The sequence below is a fragment of the Penicillium odoratum genome (genome assembly GCF_028828045.1).
Source record: "Penicillium odoratum strain IBT 22623 chromosome Unknown utg000002l_segment0_segment0, whole genome shotgun sequence".
NCBI classification, from domain to species: Eukaryota; Fungi; Ascomycota; class Eurotiomycetes; order Eurotiales; family Aspergillaceae; genus Penicillium; species Penicillium odoratum.
The window spans coordinates 2,584,340-2,610,418 of NW_026643144.1; the positions used below are offsets into that span (position 1 = coordinate 2,584,340).

At 46.3% G+C, this 26,079-nt stretch overlaps 9 protein-coding genes across 9 annotated transcripts; 4 read left to right on the forward strand and 5 right to left on the reverse strand.

The window, feature by feature from the left end:
* Window positions 1–126: 126 nt before the first annotated feature.
* On the forward strand, window positions 127–1,930 carry N7520_002985 (putative MFS transporter; the record flags this gene model as incomplete). The annotated part of the gene is made up of 6 exons (XM_057136920.1): window positions 127–292; window positions 351–376; window positions 429–714; window positions 773–1,187; window positions 1,241–1,708; window positions 1,771–1,930. 6 exons carry the CDS (start codon window positions 127–129, stop codon window positions 1,928–1,930), a joined length of 1,521 nt encoding a protein of 506 aa, XP_056999606.1.
* Window positions 1,931–5,142: 3,212 nt separating this feature from the next.
* Window positions 5,143–5,802, forward strand: N7520_002986 (HET domain protein; the record flags this gene model as incomplete). The annotated part of the gene is made up of 1 exon (XM_057136921.1): window positions 5,143–5,802. The coding sequence occupies one exon, from the start codon at window positions 5,143–5,145 to the stop codon at window positions 5,800–5,802; it is 660 nt and encodes a 219-aa protein (XP_056999607.1).
* A 1,884-nt stretch (window positions 5,803–7,686) lies between these two features.
* Window positions 7,687–10,449, forward strand: N7520_002987 (Zn(II)2Cys6 transcription factor; the record flags this gene model as incomplete). Its single annotated transcript, XM_057136922.1, has 5 exons — window positions 7,687–7,805; window positions 7,859–7,886; window positions 7,937–8,821; window positions 8,883–9,461; window positions 9,520–10,449. 5 exons carry the CDS (start codon window positions 7,687–7,689, stop codon window positions 10,447–10,449), a joined length of 2,541 nt encoding a protein of 846 aa, XP_056999608.1.
* Window positions 10,450–10,625: 176 nt separating this feature from the next.
* On the reverse strand, window positions 10,626–12,018 carry N7520_002988 (MFS transporter; the record flags this gene model as incomplete). The annotated part of the gene is made up of 2 exons (XM_057136923.1): window positions 10,626–11,265; window positions 11,318–12,018. The coding sequence occupies 2 exons, from the start codon at window positions 12,016–12,018 to the stop codon at window positions 10,626–10,628; spliced, it is 1,341 nt and encodes a 446-aa protein (XP_056999609.1).
* Window positions 12,019–14,040: 2,022 nt separating this feature from the next.
* Window positions 14,041–16,377, reverse strand: N7520_002989 (dynamin family protein; the record flags this gene model as incomplete). Its single annotated transcript, XM_057136924.1, has 4 exons — window positions 14,041–14,326; window positions 14,488–15,332; window positions 15,388–15,984; window positions 16,033–16,377. The coding sequence occupies 4 exons, from the start codon at window positions 16,375–16,377 to the stop codon at window positions 14,041–14,043; spliced, it is 2,073 nt and encodes a 690-aa protein (XP_056999610.1).
* Window positions 16,378–17,699: 1,322 nt separating this feature from the next.
* N7520_002990 (uncharacterized protein) lies at window positions 17,700–18,853 on the forward strand (the record flags this gene model as incomplete). The annotated part of the gene is made up of 3 exons (XM_057136925.1): window positions 17,700–18,055; window positions 18,127–18,313; window positions 18,359–18,853. 3 exons carry the CDS (start codon window positions 17,700–17,702, stop codon window positions 18,851–18,853), a joined length of 1,038 nt encoding a protein of 345 aa, XP_056999611.1.
* Window positions 18,854–19,034: 181 nt separating this feature from the next.
* Window positions 19,035–19,269, reverse strand: N7520_002991 (uncharacterized protein; the record flags this gene model as incomplete). The annotated part of the gene is made up of 2 exons (XM_057136926.1): window positions 19,035–19,213; window positions 19,257–19,269. 2 exons carry the CDS (start codon window positions 19,267–19,269, stop codon window positions 19,035–19,037), a joined length of 192 nt encoding a protein of 63 aa, XP_056999612.1.
* A 1,175-nt stretch (window positions 19,270–20,444) lies between these two features.
* On the reverse strand, window positions 20,445–22,572 carry N7520_002992 (uncharacterized protein; the record flags this gene model as incomplete). Its single annotated transcript, XM_057136927.1, has 3 exons — window positions 20,445–21,246; window positions 21,320–22,192; window positions 22,247–22,572. 3 exons carry the CDS (start codon window positions 22,570–22,572, stop codon window positions 20,445–20,447), a joined length of 2,001 nt encoding a protein of 666 aa, XP_056999613.1.
* Window positions 22,573–24,039: 1,467 nt separating this feature from the next.
* N7520_002993 (flavin-containing monooxygenase) lies at window positions 24,040–26,005 on the reverse strand (the record flags this gene model as incomplete). Its single annotated transcript, XM_057136928.1, has 3 exons — window positions 24,040–25,282; window positions 25,342–25,626; window positions 25,701–26,005. 3 exons carry the CDS (start codon window positions 26,003–26,005, stop codon window positions 24,040–24,042), a joined length of 1,833 nt encoding a protein of 610 aa, XP_056999614.1.
* Window positions 26,006–26,079: the final 74 nt, after the last annotated feature.

A 26,079-nucleotide genomic window follows, 5' to 3' on the forward strand; every position in this document is an offset into this window, starting at 1 on the left:
GTATCGGGTGTCCCAATCGGGAAATGTCAGAAAAGTCAATTTCGTTTTGTTTTCGCAATTTAATTTGTTTACTGTTCGGTGTTTGACTGGATGCAGTAAAACAAGGTTGTTGTGACAAGAATCGTGATGATTCAAGTTCATGGTGTTGGCGATGGGAATGCACCCGCATATGATACCGAAAAAGATGCGGCCTTAGCGGTTGTTGGCGATGTAGCACAGGATATTGATCCAATCATCGCCAAAAGGGTGCTGCGCAAAATTGATCTTTATTTTATGCCGGCCATGCTGATAGGTATGTTCCCCTGACCCAGAAGTTGAATATTTAAAATTAACCAATGCTCTTTATTTAGGCTACGGTATTGTCTATTGGGATAAGGTATGTATGATATTGATCATTTGTGAGACGACGGCTATTGACATTTTGCTAGGCCATTCTAGGCAGTGCAAGTCTCTTTGGAATGACTACCGATTTGGCATTGAAAGTGGTGGACTATTCAACATCCCCAGAGACGGTTGATACTTCACGTCTCAGCTGGGCAACCTCGATTTTCTATTTCGGAATGCTGGTTGGATTGTATCCTATGACACTGATCTTGCAGAAATTCAACCTGCGCTATGTATTTGGTCCGGTTGTTCTGCTCTGGGCTGTTACTTGTGCAGCAACTGCCGGTGTGACATCCTGGCGAGGACTCTTCGTCCAGCGATTCTTCCTTGGTACGAGTTTTATCATTTTCTCTTGTTCCTTAGATTCATCAGCTCTGACATCTTTTAGGTGTCATTGAAAGTGTCATTCCCACCGGTTTCATGACCATCGTTAGTGGCTACTACACTCAGGAAGAGCAAACTATGCGACAAGCTTGGTGGTTCTCCGGTGTGGGTTGGTTCACAATTATTGGCAGTGCACTAAACTACGGGTTTGGTCAAATCACTGCGGGAGCTTTAAAGAGCTGGCAGTATATCTACATCTTTGCCGGTGCACTCACATTTTTGTTCGGACTTTGGTGCTGTGCCATGCCCAATTCCCCAGTCACTGCCTGGTTTCTTACTCCTGAAGAACGTCTGGTTGCTGTGGAACGCCTTCGCAAGGGTCAGACAGGAGTTCGATGCCAGCAGATTAAATTGAGCCAGGTCAAAGAATCCATCACCGATCCCAAGATCTACCTGGTTGCACTGATGATGGCATCTGCGTAAGCTTTACCTATATGCACTTGACAAAGCCTACACGAGCTAACTTTCACAGGTACACTATCAATGGAGCTATCTCTGGATTTGGACCCTTGATCGTTTCAACCTTCGGCTACGACACCCTCGACTCAATTTTGTTCCAATTCCCCGTCGGCGGAATTTGTCTCATTTTCATTCCTCTCTGCGGATATATCCCCACTGTCATCCCCAACACGCGCATTCCAATGCTTATCACATGCTGTCTCCCTGTCATCGCCGGCTGTGTCATGATCTGGAAGTCCCAATGGGGACATCACCCCGCTACCCCAGTCGTTGGATATGCACTCACTGGTTTCTTTGGACCGGTTGTCAGCTTAATTATTACCATTGGCGCTAGCAATGTTGCTGGGGCTACCAAGAAGACCATCATGGCCGCTACCACATTCGTGGCCTACACGGTTGGAAACATCATTGGTCCTCAGCTCATCAAAAGCAACACTAAGGATCAGCATTACCCCGAGCTATGGGAGGGAATGATCATTTGGTACGTCTATCTTATTTGCACCTATGAAACTCACGTCCGACTAACAATCCTTCACTCCTTAGCTACTGCATCACCATCGCTGCGGCTGTTGCTTTATACTACTTGCTGTGGAAGGAAAACAGAGCGCGCGAGAACCTCGAGTTGGACGAAGTTTTACGGGATAAGATCGCTTTTGACGATCTCACGGATAAGGAAAATCCGTTCTTTAGATACGTTCTTTAAGACTTGTAAATTACTGCATGAAGTTACCTGGTTATGGCGTTTACGGCTTAGCTATGAGGAGCCAGGGCCCAGATGGCCACTACGGAGGCGAGTAGCGGCCATGAGGACAGAACCTTCAATATCACATAATGAATGGCAGAAAATCATAAATAATACTAAGCTAATCTACCCCTCTATTACTTGGATACCCCGCAGACTTTTTGGACGTACGTTCGAAATCTCCACCAGACGAAGTGCTTCCACTTCACTTTTTTCTCTTTGTTTTCTATTCCGCTATATATGACATTAGAGAGCCCTTGTCGATTTGACTAAATTGGTATAAAAGATGGTAGAATACTAGATAGGATACTAAGTAGGATACAAGGTAAAGACTAAGTAGAAGACTAAGTAGGAGGCTAAGTAGGAGATATAGTAGGAGATATAATATAATACCTAAGTACTAGGCGCTACCCTAAAAGGTTCTGTCCTTACAACGTATTCACATTGATGATTTCACCGCGGATATGTGCGATCATGAAGGAATACGGGAAATGGAGTTTTTCCACAAAGTGGAATTGGAGGATGACCTGGTGGAGGGACCAAAAAGGGGGTTATGCGGTTATGCCAGCAATTCGGACCTCCCAGAACCCTGATCTCTAAAGTGGTGTGGGGTCAGCTGACTCCCTCCGTTTGCCAGCGTGTGCATGTCTTTAGCTAGATTTCTCTCTCTCCTTCTCTTTCTTCCTTCTTCCATCCCTTTCGGAATACAGATCTTATCCCTTTCTTCTGTTTCCACGCTTATATATAGCCCTTCTCCTGGACGGCAGACCAGCTTCCAACAGATCTAAAAGAGAGAAATGGGATATGCGCACTGCGGAAATTACATTATTCGGTCGAACTAAAACGGAAAACTGGTCCATCAAAGGCCTTGGCGTCTTTGCTAACGTCCGGAAGATGCAATTCTCAATTAGAGAAGACAAAAAAACATCTATTTTGTCGCCACAAAAGATATTACGAGTCCAAGGCAATGCCCCTGAGTTTCTCCTGACCCAACCATTCAAGAGAAATCGAGAATCTGCCTCCGAAAATCCCAACGTTGAGATGAAAAATGCTGGGAGCAATAGCAGTACGGCGCTTATCACCGGTGCGGAGAAGCTCGAATAAGCAGAGTCATCCATTACACCAATGGTGCAGCTTCAGCACCAGAGTCCCACTGAATAACAGGAAGAGTCCGGAGAATCAAAGGGCTTCTCCGCTGCCATTGAAGCTTTGGCCCAGAAACCATCGGCCATTCCCCGGACCTCGACAACATTCAATTCCGAGGATGCTATTAATGCCAGTTTTTTAGACCTTCTCTCAGAACTTTGTTCTCTCACCGATGTAGAATTGGAGTGGACATTGGATAAACTACAGTTGACTATGCAAGCCGGCCTAGCGCATATTTTCGCGAGAACCGACGGAGACCCAGCACGACATACGCATACGCTCCAATAACGCTCCGAGAACAAGGAGATGATAGTATCTACCCATTTAATCACACCATACCGCCCAGAAAAAGTTGAGATTATTCGAATGTGGGGTTCAAATGTGGCCCAATCGATTTTGCTCCAGCGCTTGCATATATAACTAGCTAGTGCAGTGGAGAGACCTGGTCACTATTTCAGAATCCTATACCACAGGTCATATTCCGTCCCGTAATGAAAAAGGTTATATGTTTTAAAACCAGCCTAGTACTATTTACAATTAAAACTACTACAACTCTCTCACTTCGACATTCGTCGAGGGACCTGCTATTTTCCTAGGGCGACCTTCGGTCGTTGGTGGGTTTTTGCTTAGCACATCTGATTCGTACGTCGTCAGAGCGTACTGCCAACGGGCATTCCACTCTTCACTAGGTAGTTATGTTTCTCTCTCTCTCTCTCTGTTCCCTATCTATCTCGAAATTCAGGTCTCTTCACCAACCTCTGTCGCTTTCTCGTCTGTCTGTGAGCTTCGGAGCACGTCGTTGACGGAGCCGCTAAATTTTCAAGGTCCAATGAAGCCTTCAAGATCATCATCTTATCATCATTGGTTATCCTTCTCTCTGCTAGCATAAAGCATACTGCAGCAATTCCAGTTCCTGGTCACAACGCAGTTGGCTTGCTATCTCACCGGGTCATACAAGCAGTATGAGTGCAATGGCGACATGTTGGTTCGTTCAGGGTCATACAGACTCAGCAAAATACTTTTACGTTCGCGGGTACGCCGCAGACTTTATCAACGTACGTGCGAAGCCCCCCCCCCCGACTTTTCTTTTTTTTCACCTTGTTCTTTACTTCCTCCTTTACTTCAATCATTTTCTCTTCATTTTCTGTCTTCCTTCTTTTCTATTCCGCTATGCATAAGTTTGGAGAGCCCTTTGATCATTTGACTAACCAGGTACGAAAGAAGGAGAAGCGAAGATAGGATGCTGAGCAGGAGACTGAGTAGAAGATCGGTCTTCATATGCTCTAGTTCCCCATCTCCCTGCCCCCGCCATCAGGACACCAGGCTATCGAGAGTCAGGGCAAGGGCAAAAATTACACACCAATAAACCACCAATGTCTATCAGTCCCAATCATCTAGTAACAAATGACAGCGCGGAACAAAGTGGTATGTATATTATGAAACACCCAATTTTTTCATAATCGGCAATGCTAACAAATGCACTGCATATAGCCGCGCCGAGACGTACGAGAAGTAATCAGCCCCCGCGAGAAAAAACAGTTGCGGTGCCAATGGCCAGGGTGTCATCATCTCCATTCAATGAGAGACGTCAAATCTTGCAGCACACCAACGCCCAAATCTGCTAGATATGAAATTTCATTGTAACAACGGTTAGAGGAACATAAAGCGTTTGTTAAAACATGACGAGGATGATCATTAAGATTCGGAGAAACATAATGCTAAAAGCTTGTTGTTGCCAATGGCTTTCTTTGTATTGTTAGAAAATACACTTCATTACATCCATGTAGGAGACCGGGTAGGAGTAAGTAGAAGATAAAGTTGGCAAATAGTAGAGGAGCACAGTAGAAAGTTCACTCCTTCTAGGTGTTGTGTGGAATGCACGGCGGAAAGCGCCAAGTACAATTAGAGAAACGTCGTGTGATATACCCCACTTTTATCTAGTGTGAGATCGCAACAGTAGGTAAGCTGTTCCTGAAATATCTACTGCCTCTCAATCAATCTATCGTCGGACTAACATGATAATATGAATGCACCAGAATGAAGACATTCAAAATTCTGAACACCTTGGACTGGAGCATCGAAATTTTGAGATCGGAAAATCACCATCTTATCTGGCCATCTCCCACGCCTGGTCGGATAACATCTTCCCTAAACAACTACCCCTCCAACCATCATTCGGCGGCAATGCAATCAAGCAAACATTGTTAAAAAGGGGTCTCGATTATGTCAAATATTGCTGGATCGATCATTTCTGCGTCCAACAAGATTCCGAGGATGACGTGAAAGAGCAGATCCCACTTATGGGCCAGATCTTCGGCGATGCCGAAGCCGTCTTGATTATTCTCACCAACGGTCTCAATCTGACACAAGGACAAGTTAATCATGGTACAGCTGAGATGGACGAGGCCCTCGCTATCTGGCAAATGGAGTCATGGACAGATGACGGAGTGACACAGTACTGGGAAATGGGAGACGGACGAATCAAACTCATGCAGGCGATGAAAGCACAAAATCGGCTTGGGGGACGCGCATATGGACGTTACAGGAATACGTCCTCGCCACAAAAGTACTATGGATCGGTTCAGACTTGGAGCCAATATCGATCGCCGACGAGCTCTTCGTTGCCATACCTGGCCTGTGTAGGAGGCTGGGGGTTACTGAATGCACTACTCGAGGAATATCGATAAAGAACGACTAAAAACTACTTTTTTCACATTTCTCCGGTATGGCAGCTTCCCGCTTAAATGCAATAGAAAGGACCCGAGTGATGGAGTTACTCGGAAATCGACAGGCAACTGTTCCAGTAGACGAGGTCTACGGCATCATGGCTGCCACTAAGGTAGGAATTAGCGTCCAGCCGACGGAGTCGAGAGAGAGCGCATGGAAGAGGTGGCTGGAGGCAGCGTTGACATGCGGACATCTACGATGGTTGATGATTCCCCCCACTATTCTCTCCGCTGAGGAGGCCGTGGAGTTAACATATGAAGGGGTTCTTTTTTCAAAGCGACATGCCCTATCATCTACCTCAGGCCTAGATTCTGTAGCACCTTATGGCCCTGTAACTGTTTCCGAGGGTACAGTGTCGTTGAAGGCAAGACAAATCGGACCCTGCACGATTATCCGTCGACTTGGACCTGTACATCGGTCTTTCAAGGGATGGGTTCACCGAGATCTAAGTCTTATCATCTTCTCGAATGGTAATTGGTTGTCTGCTATTGATGTAGCCGTCGCATTCGGCTCTGGGCGATATAGTAACAAGAAAATTATTCTGATCGCACAGGTTCTGAAGAACAATTTTGATCGGGCGTTACGTTTCATCCATCAAAATACCGAAGACAAATTCTATCCCATTCTGCAGTCGGAGCGGGTCCGTGTTATATGGACAGATTTCATGCAACTCCTGTCGCAGTGTGTCATGGACAATATGAACTTCGGCGTCGGGTATCTTGTGCAGGTTCAATTTTCTAAAACAAAAATGTCCTTCGTGACAGTTCTGGTTACGAACGGATGCCGTCCCGAAGGTGACCTTGTCGCCTTTGAATGCAACGCACGGACTGGGGATCGACGCCATACACTCCTTGTCTGTGAGAGGCCAACCACAGGATTCCAAAGAGTTGGTTATGATCCAGATCTGATCTGGCATAAGTCAGAATTTACCGTTTCAGTGGGTGAAGACTACTCATTTGGATGGCATGATATTCCGTTGGAAATGATCAGCGTTGGAGGGTCAAGATGTCAAGTTTGCAAGCAGACGTCATCTGCTAGAGTCATACAGTCACCGCACAAGGGTAAAAGTCTTAGGCGGGATTGTGCCAGACTAACTCGAAGGTTGTTAAGAAAACAGTGCGCAATCAATGTGCATAAAAAGATCGCCCGACGTGTGATGGAAGTGAGATTAGATTTGAGGGACCTCAACCGGTGCCGAAGGCAGAACGCCTTGATCAGAATGTTAACATCCCGAGGGACATGAAATCTCCAGGCTTCTCTATTCCTGTCCTATTCCACTGCTACCAATCAAGTGATATCATCAAGTTTCGCTGTTTCGTGGCAGCTCATTTATATCAGCTTACCAATCAATATCAATTCTCCGTGACGACGGGGGTGGAGATCAAACAAGAAGTCTACCCCCCCCCCAAGTATCCAAGGTGTTAATTAAAGAAAGAGATGATGACCGGGAACAGTTAATAGTCGAAGTTGGGTAATAAAGAAACCAGAGTGACGCTTATACAAGCTACTCGGGTCCATATTATAGTTTCAAATTTAGCATTCCTTAGCTGAAGAATCCCGGACTGGTTCAGGAAATTGCTTCCTTTGGTCCTAAATATACAGACGGGATTCATGCGGACTGGGCCGTGGTTTTTTTAAGCATCTTTTCCCTCGCCTCTCTCTCTCTCTTATTATGCGGTGTTCTTTCGTTTTCCATTAAATCGACACCAAAATGTGTACTTTCTATCCCGTGATCCGGGAAAGACGGCTGCGGAATGCAAGATTCCGAACCCCCACTACACTGCTCCACATGAATCGCGCTTTCCCGGGACACACCGGCTCGCTATATTCGCCATTTCTCAAAAATGCGCGATTCAGAGTCAGAAAATAGCCTAAATCATGTCAAGGCCGATGGTGAGTATCATAATGAGGCTTTACATGTTTCGAAGAGGCAGAAAAGAGCCAAGTATGCCTCGAAAGCATGGTCCGTGCTCCACCATAATCCAAGTCAATTGATTTGGGACTGACATCTCACAGTGCCGAATGCAAAAGACGGAAAATCAAAGTAAGAACTGAAATTATCCTTATGTGAGATTTTGTTAAACTGTTTGCCAGTGCGATGGTGATATGCCATGCCGGGCTTGTGTAGCCAAGGGGCACGCGTACGAGTGTCAGCGAACGGGAACCGACATGCGCGGGAAATGGAGAGATACAAAAAGCACAAGTGGCTCGATTGATGATTTCGCGTCACGATTAAACAGGATTGAACAGCATTTGAGTACGATGAAGAAGCCGGATTTTCATCCTAATGAGACATGCAAAAGCGCTGGCAGCCAACTGGATCTACAAGGTGATTTAGCAGAATCCGCAGACAAAAAGACACCTGGCTCAGAATCGTGCTCTCGATCTGCACATGTTCCGGCTTTCTCGGGAGAGACCTCCATCGCACACAACCTGACGGTCGTTGAGAGTCGACTGGAACAGATGGGTGTCCAATATGCGAGGCTTCGATCCCCATCTCCCAGCCGCGCATTTAGGTCTTGCCTGACACCTTCTCCTGATAACCCACCGGGGAGCCATACAGATGTACACACGAGCTTTGTCAATCGGGTCTTGGATGCCCGTGGGGTAGTACCCCAGCGAGAGCAATGGGATAGGCTTCTGCGTACCTTTTGCGACGAGGGGCACATTCTTGTGCCGTTTCTTCATTTGCCTAGCCTTTATGAATTGTATGAGGGGATGTGGGAAACTTCACTTGGTGGCCGGTCGAGAGACCCTGCTCCCGATCGAAGTGGCGTTATCCGTGTTCAAACAGCTCATATTTTGTTGTGTCTTGCAAATGGTAGATGTGTTGAGTCGTCGCGCATTGAGAGTGATGAGGGACGGTATTCTGCGGGCTGGAGCTTATACAAGGCAGCCCGCGACTTGTTTGGCGATCTTCTCGATGGATTTAATCAGTCCGCAGATCAGATATTTGTACTGCAGACGGTCTTGTTAATGGTGAGAATATTTTCCCCCAATCTATTGATTCTCTGTTGAACTCTCACTTATAAAATGTCAGGTTGTTTATCTTTTCCGCATCGACGCTCATGGATCTGCCGAAAAGGTCCTCGCTCTCTCAATCTCCCATGCACATCACCTGGGTCTTCACAGGAACCGGGTGGTGGAAGGCATGACTCTATTTGATGGTGAAATGTCTCGTCGCTTATGGTGGTGTCTATATCTGATGGATAGAAGACTTGCCATAGAGACTGGTCGCCCTTTCTTGATCCAGGATGTCAATGTTGACGTGGGCCTCCCTCGAAATGTGGACGACAAATTGCTCAAACAGTCTCAAATAACTACACAGCTATACAACAGTGATCAAGCAACTGCTGAATCTGAGATGGCCTCAGTGTCATATCTTATTGCCATGGCCAGTTACTCTAAAGTAATAGGCAAGGTATGGGAAGCTCTTTATGGCGCAGCAATGTCAGACTCGACCCCAAGTCCTCTTCTCAATGAGTACTTGGAGCACCTCATTACTCAATCACAGAAAGGAATTCACGAAGAATTCTCGTTTGACCCGCATAACCCTGGTAGTGATGAAACCAGTGGACTACCCTGGTGGCAGATCAAACAAAAGTTTATCATGCGAATTGTACGTGGCTCATTCATTCTTTCTCGCCCCTCAAATTAATGCTTATACATTTCAATAGCGGTGGACGTCTTTGTATCTCCTTATTCGAAAACCAATGATACAAAACACCGTCGCATTAAACCAGCCAGTACCGGAAGCCATCGAAAATGAAGTAATCTGCATGCGCATGGCCCAGAACATATTCGACGACTTTAACAGGATGCCAGAACAACATCCTAAATACACCTTTCCCTTCCTTCACTACCTTACCAATGCTACTATCATTGCCCTGGGGCTGATCATCAGGCAGCCTTCATTCAAGCAGGCTTATGGTGAACTTACTATGAAAGCTGCACGTTCACTGTGGGAGCATTGTCGGAAAACCTGGGTCTCTGGAAGGATGACGCGGACTGTTTGGAAACTCAATCAGATGGCGGATGCAACGCTCAGTCGTCCAGGTGATCGACTACAAGAGGGGGCTGGCCATTCTCTACAAATACTAGGTGAACCTGTTCCAGATCGGCAATCCTGTCCGCCATCAATTATTGTTCCGGGTCCTGCACCCAGCACATCTAAACCAAAGTTTTCCACTACTGAGCGGGATCTATTAAACGGCAAGAAACCCGGCAGTCAGGATCTCCAAATAGTTAGTGCGACATCCATCCTACAGACGAGTCGCCCAATGCCTGTTGATGAACCTATGATCAATCAAAGCACCCGCACTATCCAAAATCCGGAGGAAAGGCATCGTGTCGAATGCATACGACGCGAACAGGCTGAGTTAAGGACTAGGATGCATGCCGCACCTGAATCGGGTGTATTCAATGGCTCGGGTTCTTTTGAAATAGCAGAGCCTCGTCCTTGCTCTTTTGAAACTCTTCAGATGGGTCACAACGATTTGGATGTGGATATATCCCTTCCAGGTGAGCTGATAGATGGGGGAATGGAATGGCTGCAATCCCTATTTGTGGATGGCCTAGGTACCGATCTTCCTCCGGTATGGGATTGAATTTCTCTATTGGCATGACGCCGCGGGTGGTAACTTGAGTAGGAGGAATTTCGATCTCTCCCGGGCCTTGTCACAAGTGAAAAGCTTCTAAAATATCCCTTTCAAGCGCCTAGCTTACGCTTCCGACATCGCCTTTTGAATGGTCGGATCCAATGCCTGATGCGTTGCAGAATTTTCTAGCTGTATGATACCTCCTTCCCAATCATCGGACTCCGCATTCGGATTCGATGGCCATACCTATAGAAGATAAAGGGAATTGGAATGAGAACCACCTCAAGAAGAGCAAGCATTGTCCCAGCCCACTCCGCTCCCATTGTATGATACATCTTATTCCCCGCAAGAGGTAGGACCCCGGCCAAACCGTACCGCACGATGCAATTACCCGCAAGTGATGACGCCGCATAGACAGTATAGCTGCCGGCCATGTAATTTGTCGAATAAATAAATACGAGCACATTGCCGAGTCCAAATGGGATTCCGGCTAGAATTGGACAGATCCAGTGAACAGGTGGCCGGGCAGTCCACGCAAACCAGAATTCGCCGATAGGAATCAATATACTTCCCACACACACGGCGAAGACGGCCGCTTCTGGAGCTGGACGACCAGTGGTGGGATCTTTGGGATGCATGGAAATGATCTTCCTGATAAGTGGCTCCAGGGCTACTGCAATCGCGATGCCGGTTCCAATTCCGCAGTAGCTTAGTCCAGCGAGACCGGGGGACCAGCCTCGAAGCTCCTCGAAGACTATTGGGTATGCCACAAAGCATAAGAAGAGTACTGCGTAAACCACTCCGACGTAAAGATTCCAAAATACACTGAAGGCTTGTTAGCTTCAACACGAGTTATTCTTTGGTAATTTTTATTTACCAGATTGGCTCGAGGACAAGCATTCGCAGAGGTCGAATCATGTTTGTTTTCACAATTTGAAACCCCGTCTCTTGATGGTCATATCGACACCACCATCGCTCATCCCCTGTCTCTATCTGCCTGTTTCTTGTTCTCTGTCGAAGGAGTGCAGGGGCGTAGGTTTCTTTGACTAGAAACATCAAAGCAAACGACACCCCAGAGCAAATCAGGACAAGCCAGTTGATCCAGCGCCAGCCGAGGTATTGATAGACAAAGCCACCAATAATAGGACCTTCAAGACACCGGAACCATGTCAGAAACAGCAACCAATCATGAACTGGATTAGACATACCGAGAACAGGTCCATTCATCGTTCCAAGACTCCAGCAACTCAAAGCCAAAGCACGATACTTGTCATCAGTGACATCAGTAACACTACCAGGGGCACTTGCAATCCAAGCACCACCGAAGAATCCACCAAAGAACCTGCAAATGAGGACGGCTTCAATATTCTTCGCGAGAGCGACGGGTAAGATCATGATAGCGAATAATGTGACTGAGAAGAGATACACCAAGCGACGACCATATATCTCGGATAACGATGACAGTACCACAGAGCCGATGGCGAGACCGAAGAGGTTTGTAGTTAAACCAAAAAGCACCACGATATCGGAGGAGATGTGGAATGTTCGTTTGATCCCGTCGGTACCTGACGTGTACATTGTTGAATAGACCACCCTGTAAATTGTCAATTGCCATTTTCAACAATAGAAGGATTTTTGATTTATTCAAAAACTTACACAATTGTTGTTGAAAAAGACATTGCCGCCACAATGAAGCTTCTATACCAAACAGACCAATTCCGAGGGTTTTCAGGGTCGCCATCTTCCCATTTCACCTCGAATTGGGGATCCTGTATGGCCAGATCATCTTGAACTGGGGATTTTCTATCATTATTTGATTTGTCCATGGTCAAATCACTTGCTTTGAAATTATCTGATCTTGGGACGATTTTGCTTCTATAAAAGACGGGGATTTTGCGGGGTAAAGGAGATGCGGAATCTTAAGATTCCGAGCCGCTCTCGTCGTGTCATTTTTTGCATCCAGCATTAGTTCATATTTGTTTTGGGATTGTGAACTAATATGGGGTTTAAAAGCCGTGTCCAAGAAGTGTGTAATTTACCTAAGTGATAAAGGGGTTCGTTTAACGGTGAGCGGTTGACGGCACTGCAGGTCTGTTCTACGCAACTAAGAGTGCTTCCCATGTTTAAAGTATATCATCTTCCAATCTGGTGTAGTTAGTCATGGTTCTATCAATTGATTAGCCAACAGAGCAGGTCAATAGGTTAGGCACTATAGGTGAATAAATTTTGAAACGTCCATGGTACTTAAGTTGCCTCTATTGATAATCTCCAAGTAAAGGCTTCTCCCTGCATTGACGAGCGAGCGCCTTTCTCTCCTTTAGCAGAACCCAAAGTAGTCTTCCTTGAAACATAGCAAATACAGCATGTTCCACAAACACCCACCCCAAACCATAATACCATGACAGAATCCCATTCGAGCCAGTCCACGAAAGCGAGAAGAATTGCACATATAGAGGCCAAGTGATCTTTAGCCAAGAGATGGCCATTATAATGTGAGCAGCAATCTGGCTAGCGAATCCTATGGCGCTTAAAAGCGACGTAGAATGCGGCCTCATCGAAAATTCTCCTGTATAAACCATGTAAATTGCACCTGTCACCGCGGGATTGAGGTTGACTAATGCATGAAGAGCTGAGATCAATTCCAATGCCACCATGCGGCCGCCTTGTCCCGTGATTAGAGGGAGTAGCGTGCAATACACGGCCAGCAAGAAAATTAAGATACTTTTGACCTTCTTCTTTCTTGGCATGGAGGTGTAGCAAATTTCTGTCAAGACTCTGGATATTTCAGTGGTTAAAAATGTTTCTAGGGAGTATGTTGAATCAGGAGGGGTTTCGCATACATGATTGAAGATAATAAGAGCCAGATACCGGTCGCTTGGCTAATATGCATCCAGTCGATCGAAATTTGTATGACTCCGATACTGTTTCTTCCTGTTTCCCATCTTTTCCAAGCATCGGCCGAGAAGAAGGAGGAGAGATTCAACTGGGTCCCTGCGCTGAAGATATTGGATAAGAGTAGCAGGGTGTTTATGTTTGCTCTGCTTTTTAATTTGTGTAATTGGAGAATCTGTGGCAGGAATGAAAGAAAATTCAAGACCACCAACAGACTAAGAAATATCGAATTGGTTAGAGAAATTGTAGGAACCACGCAGCAAAGATGTCAACCCACCCGCGTAGCCAGACCGGCATATTGGAAGTCATATCGATGGGTACCTATGGAGAAAAAAGCAGGAATTTGAGAAAAAGAAACTATTTACTCTACATTTCCACGCTAATCCCTTTTCGAAGTAGTCATGTCTCAGTCGAGATGGAAAGGGTCCACAGGGTCCGAAGCACCCGTCAATGCGGCTCGCTTATGATTTTTGGAACTAGCGTAAGAATCGCCATTTCCGAGGCTCAAATGCGAAATTTTGTTAATCTCTTGAACATTGGATGTGGAAGGATAATTTATTGTAAAGATTGTTACTTCTAACAAATATGGTTATATCATAATTTCCTTGTCTCCTTCTTGCCTCCCTGACCCGGGTAATTCTCCGATGCTTTTTCTCAGCCTTAAAAAACTATCACTACTTAGCTGGAATTCAGTCGATTCAGTCCGTATCAGTGTAGCAAAATCTTCCTGCCAATCTCAAGACCCTTGATTTGCTTCTGCAACCGGCAACGCTTTGCGCGGATTGAAACTTTCTGCCCGGCGATTTGTTCGAGTTGTTCTGGCGAGAGGTTGTAAACCCAAGAGGGCGAGAACAGCTTCATTGGCGCTGCCGGTCCAGTGACTAGGTGGTAGTCTGTCGCTTGCATGCACAAGTTATCGATGAATCTCTTTCGCGCGACTTTGTAGTAAGACTTCAGAATGTCGTGGATATCCTGAATGGTCGCTTTATTGTTACTCATATGGTCGAGATGAGCTGGATCCACAAATGGAATTGGGTGGTCCCGAATCCAAACGCCTGGTTGAGTGGGAAACCTTTGATTAGCGATGTCAGGCGTTCCTGGCGACTGATTCTGGTGTCAGCCACTAACAAAGTAATATATGCATTTGACTCTCACCATTTGCGCAGGTTGCTGTTCAAGTAATGATTCATCGTCATTGGTGTTCTTTCCCGCTCAATTACCAGGAGAAACTCTGTCATCGAGATAGCCTTTCGGTATCTCTGGAAAAGATCATCCATCAGAGATGACATAATGTTCTGAGCGACTTTGGGATCTCCACAAGAAATCTCCAATGCCTTGCTTGTGAATGAGTGAACAATGGAAACAATGTCACAGATATAGCCCTCGGCGATTAGTGGCCACTTGGCAGATTGTTTCCTCAGCACGCTAGATAGGATTGATGCGTTGAATGTCCCGATTTCGAATCCGCGAGACTCCTGGTAGAGTCGCTCGTTCCAGGACAGGATCCCTTGTGCCTTTGGGTTTTGAATTGGGGCACCTTGGTGTAAAATATGTCCAATCTCAGTGCAAGTGTTCACCCTTCTGCTTGGGATGTCACGGCCCCGGTCGTCGGCCATTAAGGCGGTAGGAATCTGAGAACTGGTCTTCGAAGTCACTGTTGTTGCGGTCCCCGAAGCTGTTGTCACTGTTGGATTTTTGTTTTCCAAATCGTCGTCATGGGCGTGTGAATTAAAATTGTAAACATGACCACTGGTTGCGAAATCGTCCGACAGGTCTGCGTTGCGATTCGCTACCAATGTTGCCAGTCGTAGCAGGGGCTGTTCTTCAAAAACATCCTGCGTTCCGTAGTTTGTGGTCAGGGCGTTTTCGGTGATTCGCTGGAATTTCGAAACACTTGTCAGCAAATATTTGCGTTGCTTTTCGGAGGATTCACGTTCCTCTCCCAGGCTTTCAAGAGCCTTTTCGCATTTCTTAAGACGTCTGGAAACTTCAAGCCGCACCTTTTACCATGTCAGAAGTCACTTTTATCAAGTATCAAGGTACTCGCGAACTCACAGACGGGAAATCCCGCTGCACAGTCGAAATCAAAAGTGCTTGCAATCGCGCGGTAAGAGCTTGAACATCACAGTTCTCTTTTGAAAGGCGGTTCCAGGGAGTGGACTGGAAAAACCCCTCTTCCTCGATGTCACGATCCTTAGATGTGTCCTGAAAGTCCTTTTGTCCAAGATTTCTCACCACAACCCAGCCCAGCTCTTCGGATTCTTGCTTTCCTTGGACCAATTCAATTATCTTGTCTTCGGTGCCTTCATCGACAAGGTCTGGCTTGGTGAGGATTCGTAGTGTCCGGATTCCGTCCGGGTCCAGCTCTCTGGCCATCTCAATAATCTCCTGTGTTGCAACATCCACGTTTGCTGGGACGACGGCAAGCATGATCGACCGAGTATTTTTCATGTATCCAAGTACCATATTCCGTACCAGAGCGATGTCTGGCTTGGAAGTCAGCCCCGGGGTGGTGGTCTTGAAAATGCCAGGGACGTCAATGACACTTAGATGTTCCTCGTGAGGTCCGTTAATTTCCAACCGTAGAACGTCAGCAGAAAAGCTTGGAAGGTTATCTCCGGTGGAACTAGAGAGCCCCATCACCACATGGACCTATGGCGAGATTAGTAAAGCACTGAGTGTGTGGACACGGAAACTCACTTGGAACATCATTTTTTCAAACTCCTTCTCGCTCAAGGCATCGATATCGGACATCGCCCAAGGTGAAATTTCCACTCCATGCTCGTGGCCTTTTGAGATAATCGATCCAGACACCTTGCGAGCTTTCAAGTTGGGGTTTCTTCGAAAGATAATTTGGGTCGCGAACCGAATACAGAGGCCACTGCTGCGAGGGAATTTGAGCTTGGGTAGGCCCTCCAAAACCGAACTTTTTCCACTTGATTGATCCCCCACAACTACCAGTTGTGAGGGGTCCACATGCTCCCCCACATTGCAGGCAAACAGTTTGTCAATCTTCTCTAACATAATAGGATCTGCCAGTAGCATGCTTCCTTCGCTTATTTTTGTTCTGCTCGGTCTTCATGTTCGGGGGCAAGTGATGAATCGGGAGGAAACGAAAAGGTTATTGAGGGTGGAACTTGGCGGAGTGAGTGAAGGGGCACTCGATGGGGAAACGAATTCCAATCAGAATATAAGAGTCGGTACTCATCAACGAAATCAAATGGGCTGGGGGACGACGGTGAAGAGTAAAGAGGGGAGAAGGGAAGAGGGAAGGGAAGGTGGGAGTTTGTGGTTTCTTTACTTTCACTGAACTGGAAGGTGCCTTGGACCACCCTTTAACAATCAAATTTGGACCATTTTCAGTTTTTATTACTAGTTTTTTCCAATTTAAACTTACTCATAAAGATAATCAAGGGTTTGGGTTTTTTTTTGCGTTCATACTCTACATTCATGCATTTTTGGTGGCAGAAAGATGATACAAATTTGTCATGAAAATATGACAGACTCATTGGGATCCAAACTAATGAAGGAACTGTATTGGTCGATGGTGTTCCAATGCTATCAACTCATTAATAGAAAAAGCTCAAGATTTGCTTGCTCAAATGGTAAATACGCATATCGAAATGTCCAGCACAAGCGGAACATCATCTTTGCTTTCCAAGACGTCCTGTCGAAGCTTCTGACTCGGTGGGTACCAGCCCGGGAATACGTTCACTGACTTCTGGTCAAGACGATGGTGCCGTTTATCAAGGAACCATACCTGGAGCCTCGGCATTTGTGTCCGCTATGGCCAACCGTATTCGGCATCAATTCCATAAGCGGTTTGCTCATTTGCATCCCTCCGCTATCATCTTTCTGTGACGGATGCCATGTCTCATCATTTTGCTTGGTCCGACAACAGGCGGAGCATCATTATGCTTTTAAACCCTCCCGGTGGGCTCTGACGCATTAGCCTGTGTGTTTAGCCCCGGATTAGCAGGTTTTATTTATAATTATTGACATATTTGAAAAACGGTTGCAACTAACCCGAGGCCAGAAGGCCAAATTTGGAGAGACACCGAATATCACAGAGTGATTGGTTTGTGAGTAAACACGCTTGTTACATCCTTCTGCTGGTCTTGATAGATCCATATTATTCATTAGTAAAGCTCAAAATAACACGTAGTCCTTACAAGGTTCTCGCCTACTGGGAACATTAGCGTTAACTTTTTTCTAGATCCAGGAGCCTACCCGGACATTGATGTCCGGAACTTACAAAAGTTGGGGATAAGATTACCAATCAGCCAGCCCGCGGAGTCGCATATAGATGAGGTAGATTACCATTTCCCCTTACCCTAGGCCATGGTTGTGATAATCTGCTGAACGTCATGGAAATCATCACAAGTAATGCCCCGTCTTTGCACGCCAAAATCACCGGAGAACTCGACCAGAACGCAGGACTTGCTCTTTATCGCGGAGTAACATATGCCTCAGTGAGCGCTCGCTGGACCCACAGTGTTGTTAAACACACCTTGGATGGTAATATCATGGACGCTACCCAATTTGGCCCTCGCTGTCCTCAGAGGACTAGAGCTGTCCTGGTTAGTGGTGGTGTTGCTGATCCTTCTGCCGGGGATGATGAGTTCCGTTGTCTCAATCTCAATATCACCACTCCTATAGAGGCCGTCCTCACTCAGGATAAGCCACAAGGTCCCCTCTTGCCGGTCATGGTGTGGATTCACGGGTAAGCTGCTCCTCCTGTCCTATCGATCACTGCCCAAAACAAATCACCTGTGCTTTGTTAATCTGCGATAGTGGTGCTTTTGCTTTCGGCTCCAATTCAATTGCTCGGTACCGGCCACAATCATTTTCCAAACAGGCCAAAACCCTTGGTCAGCCGGTTGTTCTGGTTCCGATCAACTACCGACTTGGCGCACTTGGCTTTGCAGCTTCGAAAGACATCGCAGAGACGGGCGACACCCGTATTGGAAACTATGGCTTGGTGGATCAATAGAACACCTTACTATGGATTAATTCCCATATTCAGGATTTCGGTGGCGACCCTTCGAAGATTACCACCTATGGTGTCAGTGCCGGCAGTGCCAGTATCCATCATCACCTGCTGAGTGGCGTTCCACTTTTTGATCGCGCGATTATGACGTCTGGTGCCGCTCCATCCCTCGGGCCCTATACTTTAGAAAACAGCTGGGAAAAAATCTGCGATCGATATGGATTGGCTCACGCAGCCCCAGCAGAGCGACTGGAAAGGCTGCGGAACCTGGAAGCGCTCGAGCTGCTAGAGGCATATTCCACCAATATTGCTGGGCCCGTCGCCGATGGGATGATACTACCAACAAATTGGGGTTTTGCAGATCCAATGCCATCTGCGCGGTGCAAAGCTATCATTCTTGGTGATACCAATGCGAAGTCTATGATTTACAGACCTCTGGTCCAAAAGCTATCCCAAGCATACTTTCATGAGCGAGTGCATGCATGTTTTTCCCAACCGAATGTCCAGGATTTACACTTACTTTGGCTTTAAGACACAGCCTGAAGATGAGGATATCTTCAGAAAGAAAGTGTTACTACTTCTGGGAACTGTGATATTCCATTTGCCAAATATGGAGATCGCTGATCACGGTCCTCAATTAAACCCCAACATAGATATGTTCCTGTATCATTTTGAAGAACCCTCTCCATTTGCAGGATCAACCTACAGCTATTCATACCACGGTCTTTGCGCGCTTCTTCTCCATATCAACAGTCTGGATGAATGTCCCCAGCCAACGCAAGATGTGTCTCTCGAAGTTCATCGCATCTGGACTGCTTTTGCTTATGGAGAACAGCCATGGGCTGCATATGCGGAAACTCACCAATTCATGCGCTTCGGACCCAATGGTATCTGTGGAATGCATAGTCGCGATACTGATATACCGAGGACTTACAAGTCTCTTCCATGACTGGCAGAACACTTTGATGTTGTCTACCCTTTTTTACGAAGTCTTCTCTCGGAGCTCCGAGAGATGCCGTCAATGTCGAAATAAGAACCTGGCTTTAATTTCATATTCCTTCGCAAATTCAACCAAATTGAACCTGAAACAACGTCAAAAGATTAATTACAATAGAAAGAAAGCTCAGCTCAATCTCTTCGGTGCACTACTAACTTTCCCTACCGCAGAAAATATTCTCTTGCCGCACGCACTCACTACCTACATCGTCTCTTCTCCAATACTCATTTCCCCATCAAACTGCTCAATACTATTTTATTTCCCATTGTCAGGACCTCATAGATAAACCCGACTATTTATTGTATGTGAGGATCGTCTACAGGGCACTCCAACTCTTTTGGCCTCGGTATCTAGGGTAAATCTTGCGATCTATCTGCCGACATGCATTTATGTTGCTGAGGGAAGTTATTTTATTTCTGCTTTTCTAATCCTTAGCTACCTTACTACACGCACTGGCTAGAAAAAGGAACCTAATCCAATAAATTAGATTAATGGTGGTACAGCGAACCACCCATCGCTAGCTCGATGCAACACTGCACATGTGGAGACTGCCGAGACTTGTTTGGTATATATAACATGTGTTTGGAGTGTTTCAGTGACGGCTAACTAATCATTCTAAGTTTCCTAAATCCTTACTTGATGAAAAGCATTATCATTCGTAGAAGACCTGTGCCTTGCATCCATGCATTCATCAACTATTTTATTTGGCTGCTGTATATTGTAATGGGGAGGTCCACCCCCCATGCAGCTGACCATACTGTTACAGGTCACGCTATGGTGATGTTATGGGCGGCAATATTTACAGCTAAGCACTAGTTGTAGAGTACACACACCTACACCTCTTTCATTGGTCCCTACGGGGTGCCTGCTACCCTCAGAGGGCGATCATCGGTCGTGCGATTTGGGTTCTCAACTAGTTTATTCGATCTGTAAGTCGTCAAAGCGTACTGCCATCGGGCGTACACCTCAATTGCTCATTAATACAAAGACTATGAAGCTATCCCGATGTCTAAAAATCAAGATTAATGAAGGGTCTTATGTACTTATAGGACTATTTATATATACTAGATTGATTACTTATTATGGGGATTAGAGACTTTTATCTAAATGAGAATCATAAAGCAGTCAAGCATATAGCTTGGTCAATGTGGGTTTCACCGTATGCAGTGACGTGAAGCTGCAATGTCCCTCTACCGACTCAACTACCTCAGAGTCGACCGACCCGACAAGAAGGGAAGTGGTCTGACCCCACTTCACTTTGCTCCGAACTGCAATGTCCAAGTCCTCGCCTGTGGGTGGATGACAAGCGGCACTTATGGCAGCTGAACATGAATCGGCCACTGGTGCGCTGGACTTCAAGCGTCTGAATGCTAATATACCCAATATGATTAACATGATAGCCCCGACCAGAATCGCAAAAAGGGCGAAGGTGGGAGAGCATACGAGCGAGTCGATTGTCGAATTGTATGGAGTATTTTGTGGGGTGTATGGAATCAACGACAGGTAGTAGAGAGTCTGTGAAATCATCCAGTGGAGGACCGTATAGAGGATGAGGATTGGAATACTGTAGCGGTACGGTATGCTAAGCCAATATGTCGACTGCTGTTGACTACCCTTGATCGGCCAAGTGACACGCAGGGCTTTGCGTTTGAGTTCATAGGAGCTATACTCAGCAGCAGCCAACATACTGGTAAGCACTGCGTTATAGCAATAGTAGCTCATAGTAACCAGGAGCTGTGGTAAGTTGGCAACCATCACAAAGGTCAACATGCCTGCATTGGGAAAGTCTGCCCCGATCGTGAAAAGGCTGTCCTCGTCTATATTGGATGAAAAGATTTTAGAGAAATCGCTCAAGTTAACCTGATCTCGCAGATCGGTGCTTGGACTTGCGAACAGACCAACAGCCGTACAAAGGCATGAAAGACGTCTAGAGAGTGTGAGATATGTTTCTTCAGGATTCCAAAAAATTTAGGAAATAGGAAGATGTAGATGCAACATACACAAGCAGAGCTGCGATCCATCTGAAACTAGGAGCTGCTCTGAACCAGTGTTTCGGTTTTGAAAGCGGTCTTTGGAGTGAGACGCTATCATCTTCACGCAACCCCTTCCAGTATCCACAGGAAACGTCTTTGTGGGACATCCAGCACATATTTTTCGTTGTAGGGTCAGGTCTGGACAGGAATGACGACATGGCATCTCCAACGGTGAGAAGTGGTGGCGATTGAGTGCGCCCCACTCGAGCAGCGAAAAACATGGCAGCAACTTTCAATCGAGGCGAGCGCAATTGCAATGCAAATAGGCGGGCTATATAGTAGCTGACAGTGTTCCTGGCCTTGATCATCAAACACTCTTTGACTGAGTAATTCATCGATGGTAGGTAATAGCCTTCAGGAGGATCATAACTCAAATTAATATATGCGACCGCCACAGTATTTGAAGTCTGGCATTCTGAAGAGGCGCCATGACCCTCGCTTGCATTAAAAAAGGGGATCGCTAAAACGCTCTGGTTTTGAAAACCATATGTGTTGTCCGTAGTCAGAATAGACGCATTTCCCCCGTCACTCACAGTCAAGTTCTCAGCAAGCATGATCAGTGCTTTAGTACCCGGCCTTGAGGTGGTCTCATCCGTCATTATGTTGGAAAATGAACTGCATGTCGCCAGGTCATACCGCTCGTAGTTCTCATTCGCAATTTCCAAGGCAACATCATCCCAATTGAGAGGAGAATCATACGTGCCAGTGTTTGGGCATTTGAAACATTTTTCAAGCATCGGAGTAGTGAGGGAATTCACATTCGACGAGTTGAGATCCTTCGGCGCGACAAAAGCCCCAAATTCGTTGGTGGACAATGATTCGAAGATCATAGAGTTGTACCTACGCGGGCTCATATTAGCAGTAAGTAAATCCAGGTTGAGCTTCTATACTGACATGAGGTGGAAAAGTGATGCAGTTAGCATCAATATGATCCACAAGATAAGCCGGTTTCGCCCAATCGCACGGAGGTTCTTGACACTAGCACCCCCGATATCAAGCCACCTTCCACAGGCATGGGCGGCATCTACCTCCTCCCTTGTTGGAGCAACCAATGTCTGCATACAGTAGTTGCTGGCGGCCAGTATGCATGTGCCCAAGACGTTGATAATCAAGTGCGCTGCAAAGTCCCATCGTTTAATGATCCCGCAATCACCCTGGTAAATGACCGCAGAGGTAGACCACGTACCATTGGCAGGGTAACGGGTCGCCAGTCCAGCCATAACGATTGTGAAAATCAGATTGAGTGCCAGGACACAGGCCGCTCCTCTCGCACAATGATTAACTCCAATAATCCACCCGTGATCCACCGATACAAGGTCGCCATCTTGCGTGACCCCGCTTGTTATCTGGTTGCTATCTCCTTGGCCCAACAAATCATCATTTTCGTCGGTCGGGTCCGGGTTATGGTCGAGGAAAGAGGCTTGTGGCCTTTATAGATACGAGAAGTCCGGGAGGGAAAAGCTCGAGGGCTGACTTTCTATTGCGAATAGCCCGACCTGGTCGTTTTGTCCCTCATGAGGAACTCCACGATAGCGACGTCGGGAGAATTTGGGGCTGACGCGGCTCCACAGCTTGCTCCTTATGTTGTTATTCATGCTTGGCAGATAATTAAACTTCACTGAGGCTGAAAACCCGCGAACGGACTATTATATTAGTTCAGCAAAGCAAAAGAAACGAGAAACAAATCCGTCTCCGGAAAATGCCATAGTTTGAAAATGAGAACGATGTGAAAAGTCTCTAAATTACTTTGGTCCAAGCACTAGCTGTGTTAGGTGCTTTCGTCTATTTTTACCGGATGGATTTGGCCCCAACATGTGCATTTTGAGATATGGGGAGGACTTTGATGGAAATAACGCGCAGGACCTATTCGTAAGACATTAAACCAGACATTTTCTGAGAAAGTTTTACAGGAAAGAAATTGATCTCAAGGGAAGCGTTCAAGCTCGCACTCGATGTGTCTCCAGGCGGCGGAATATTAACCCAAAGTCGCTTGGGCACGGACCCCCTCGAAGCCGCCTACAAGTGCTTACTTGCATTCGGGAAATTTCTGATAGGCCTAACCCATCAATCACTACTGATGCATCCCCCACTGACCTTCTGCAAAATTGACCTGTGCCCCTCAACATTTGCCACGGACAGCACGGCCAAACTGGCGCAAAAAGAAGCAGTAATTACCCATCAAGCATCCCGTCTCTAGGGGCCTACTTCTTTGGGACAGTCTACATAGTCTTGCTATTAGCTTTTGGTTAACTTCAGATATCTGAAGTAGAGATTTTGTTATGGATAGAATGCTGGAATCTGATGCCCATTTTATACTAGTATAAATAATGTGCGGTAAGCATAGGCCGATTTATCTAATATCTCTTTCTAAGTTTTAGCAAAAATTTAAATGTACTGTAAAAGGGGATCGACAATAAGGGACAAACCCATGATAATGCTCCTGCTATAGCTCTCTAGGCTTTATCATCTCCAGGGCTGTCTCTATAATTCTTCTAGAGTACCCTATAAAATACGATTAGCCTGGTCAATTGCTGATAGCTAATATAGAGGAGTCATTCTGAAAGATCAGCTTCTATTCTACTTTAGTTAATTGGGAGATAAAGCGATGATGAATTTTCTTGCGCCCATGGAAATCAATTAATTCGAATCCAAACAATGCAAATTTTACATATTTACCGAGAAAATATCTAGTTATGAATCTCTGGTAGCACAAACAAACGCCAATATTCGTCAAAGTCAAGCGTCTGTGTGGCGCCCACACTCTCCCCCTTTGTCTCCCTTCTAGAAAACCCATTACCCAGGTATGCAAATCTATTTGAACGAGCCTCCGGAGACCTTGTAATATGGAAGTCCTCCCACCGTGGATTCTTGATCGCCTCCATGAAATGGAAAGATGTACCACCGTATATTGCCACAACAGGTCCGTCGACGGTTCCTCGCTTGTACCAACTGCGGCAGCCGCGAGTCCACACAGTGCGCTCCAGATATTGCTGCATGTGTTGGTTGTATTCTTCATTCACATCGTTCCGTACCTCGAAGCTGCTGATCATCTCAGTCTGCAACTTCTCCAACCACTTGTAGACGTATAAAGCGGTTGCTTGGATTCCCAGCACGAGTGACCCGTTACTGATTGGGCTGTTGGGTCCGATGAAACAGAAGTAGTTGGGCATGTCTGGCACCATGAATCCAAAGTAGGCTTTTGGTTGCTCTACCTCCCACTTAGATGCGAGGTTAACTCCATTCCGTCCGATCAATGGAAATGATGGCTTGAAGGAGGTGTCGAAACCCGTTGCGCATACAATCACATCGTACTCTTTTACTTCCCCAGATCGTGTTACAATACCCTTTTCGGTAATCTGTGCAACGTCATCCCACCACATATCAACATTGTCCTGGGTTAGGGCCTCGAGGAACCCTGGACCGGGAGTCTGCCGTCGGCACCCAACGGGAAAGTCAGGGAGCAAATATTGCGCCGCCTTTCGACCCTTCTCACTGTCACCGAGTCTCTCAGTCATGCTCTTGCGGAAGATCTCCTGGGCACGCTTTTGAATGTCACTGTCTGCAAGAGCACGTTGGAAATTCTCGATTCGGCGATCCATGATAGCAGCTCGGTACTGGCGGAGGACCTCAGGATCCTTGAATATAGCCATGCTTTCAGGAGTGAAGTTGTAATCGTCATCCATATCGGGGTCATTAGCGGTCGGCTCGTTGATACCAGGTGCTGGAGAGATCCATGTCTGTGTCCGAACGTAGACGTCCATGGAGCCCACAACCTTGGCTAGTTGAGGCACAATCTGAATTCCTGAAGACCCAATGCCAATGCTGGCCACCTTCTTGCCCGTGAAGTCATAGTCCGCATCCCATCTTGCAGAGTGGATAAGTTTGCCCTTGAAGTTATGAATACCCTCGATGTTAGGCCATTTCCAATTGCTATAACATCATTAGTACATAAGTCAGGAATAGTGTAGGGATGTCACAAAGATACTTACTTAAGAACACCACCGGCATTGATAAAGACGTCGACATCATCCTGAAAGACAGCTCCGTCACCATTTTGAACTTGGATCTCCCACTTTGCTTTATCCTCGTTCCAAACTGCTGCCTTGATAGAGTGGCGGTATTTGATGAACTTGTTACAGTCGTATTTATCGGCAACATCATGCATGTACGCATGGATCTGCTGTGAGGTGGCATAATAATTCGGCCATTCAGGGTTGGGCGCAAAGCTATAAGCGTAGTTGTGGGCAGGAATATCGCATTTGCATCCGGGATACCTAATCACAAAATCACGAGTCAGCACACTTCATCTTACAAGGGCTATGCAATATGACCACGTTGAGTGACTTACCTGTTTTCTAACCACGTTCCGCCTAGATCCTCGTTCCTTTCATAGACGACGAGTTCGGCATTTGCGTTTTTCATTCGCTGACTAAAGACAATGCTCATCATAAGGCCTGAATACCCGGCTCCCATACAGGCTACCCGGATTGGACGGCGGGTTCCGATAGGCTGCTCGACAATCTTGTAGAACGGGTCTAGAAGAGATGCTGCCTCCTTGTCTAAGTCAAGTGCGGCATCAAAAGAGCAATTCTGAGCATTTTTGCTGATTGGTGTAATATTGAGTGGCTCTGGGGTGATGGCGCAGGGACTCATGATTGTTTCTCTTTCATTCCAATGTTTATTATGGAAGATGGTAAAATGATTTTCAAGTAAGTTGAATCCGTAGG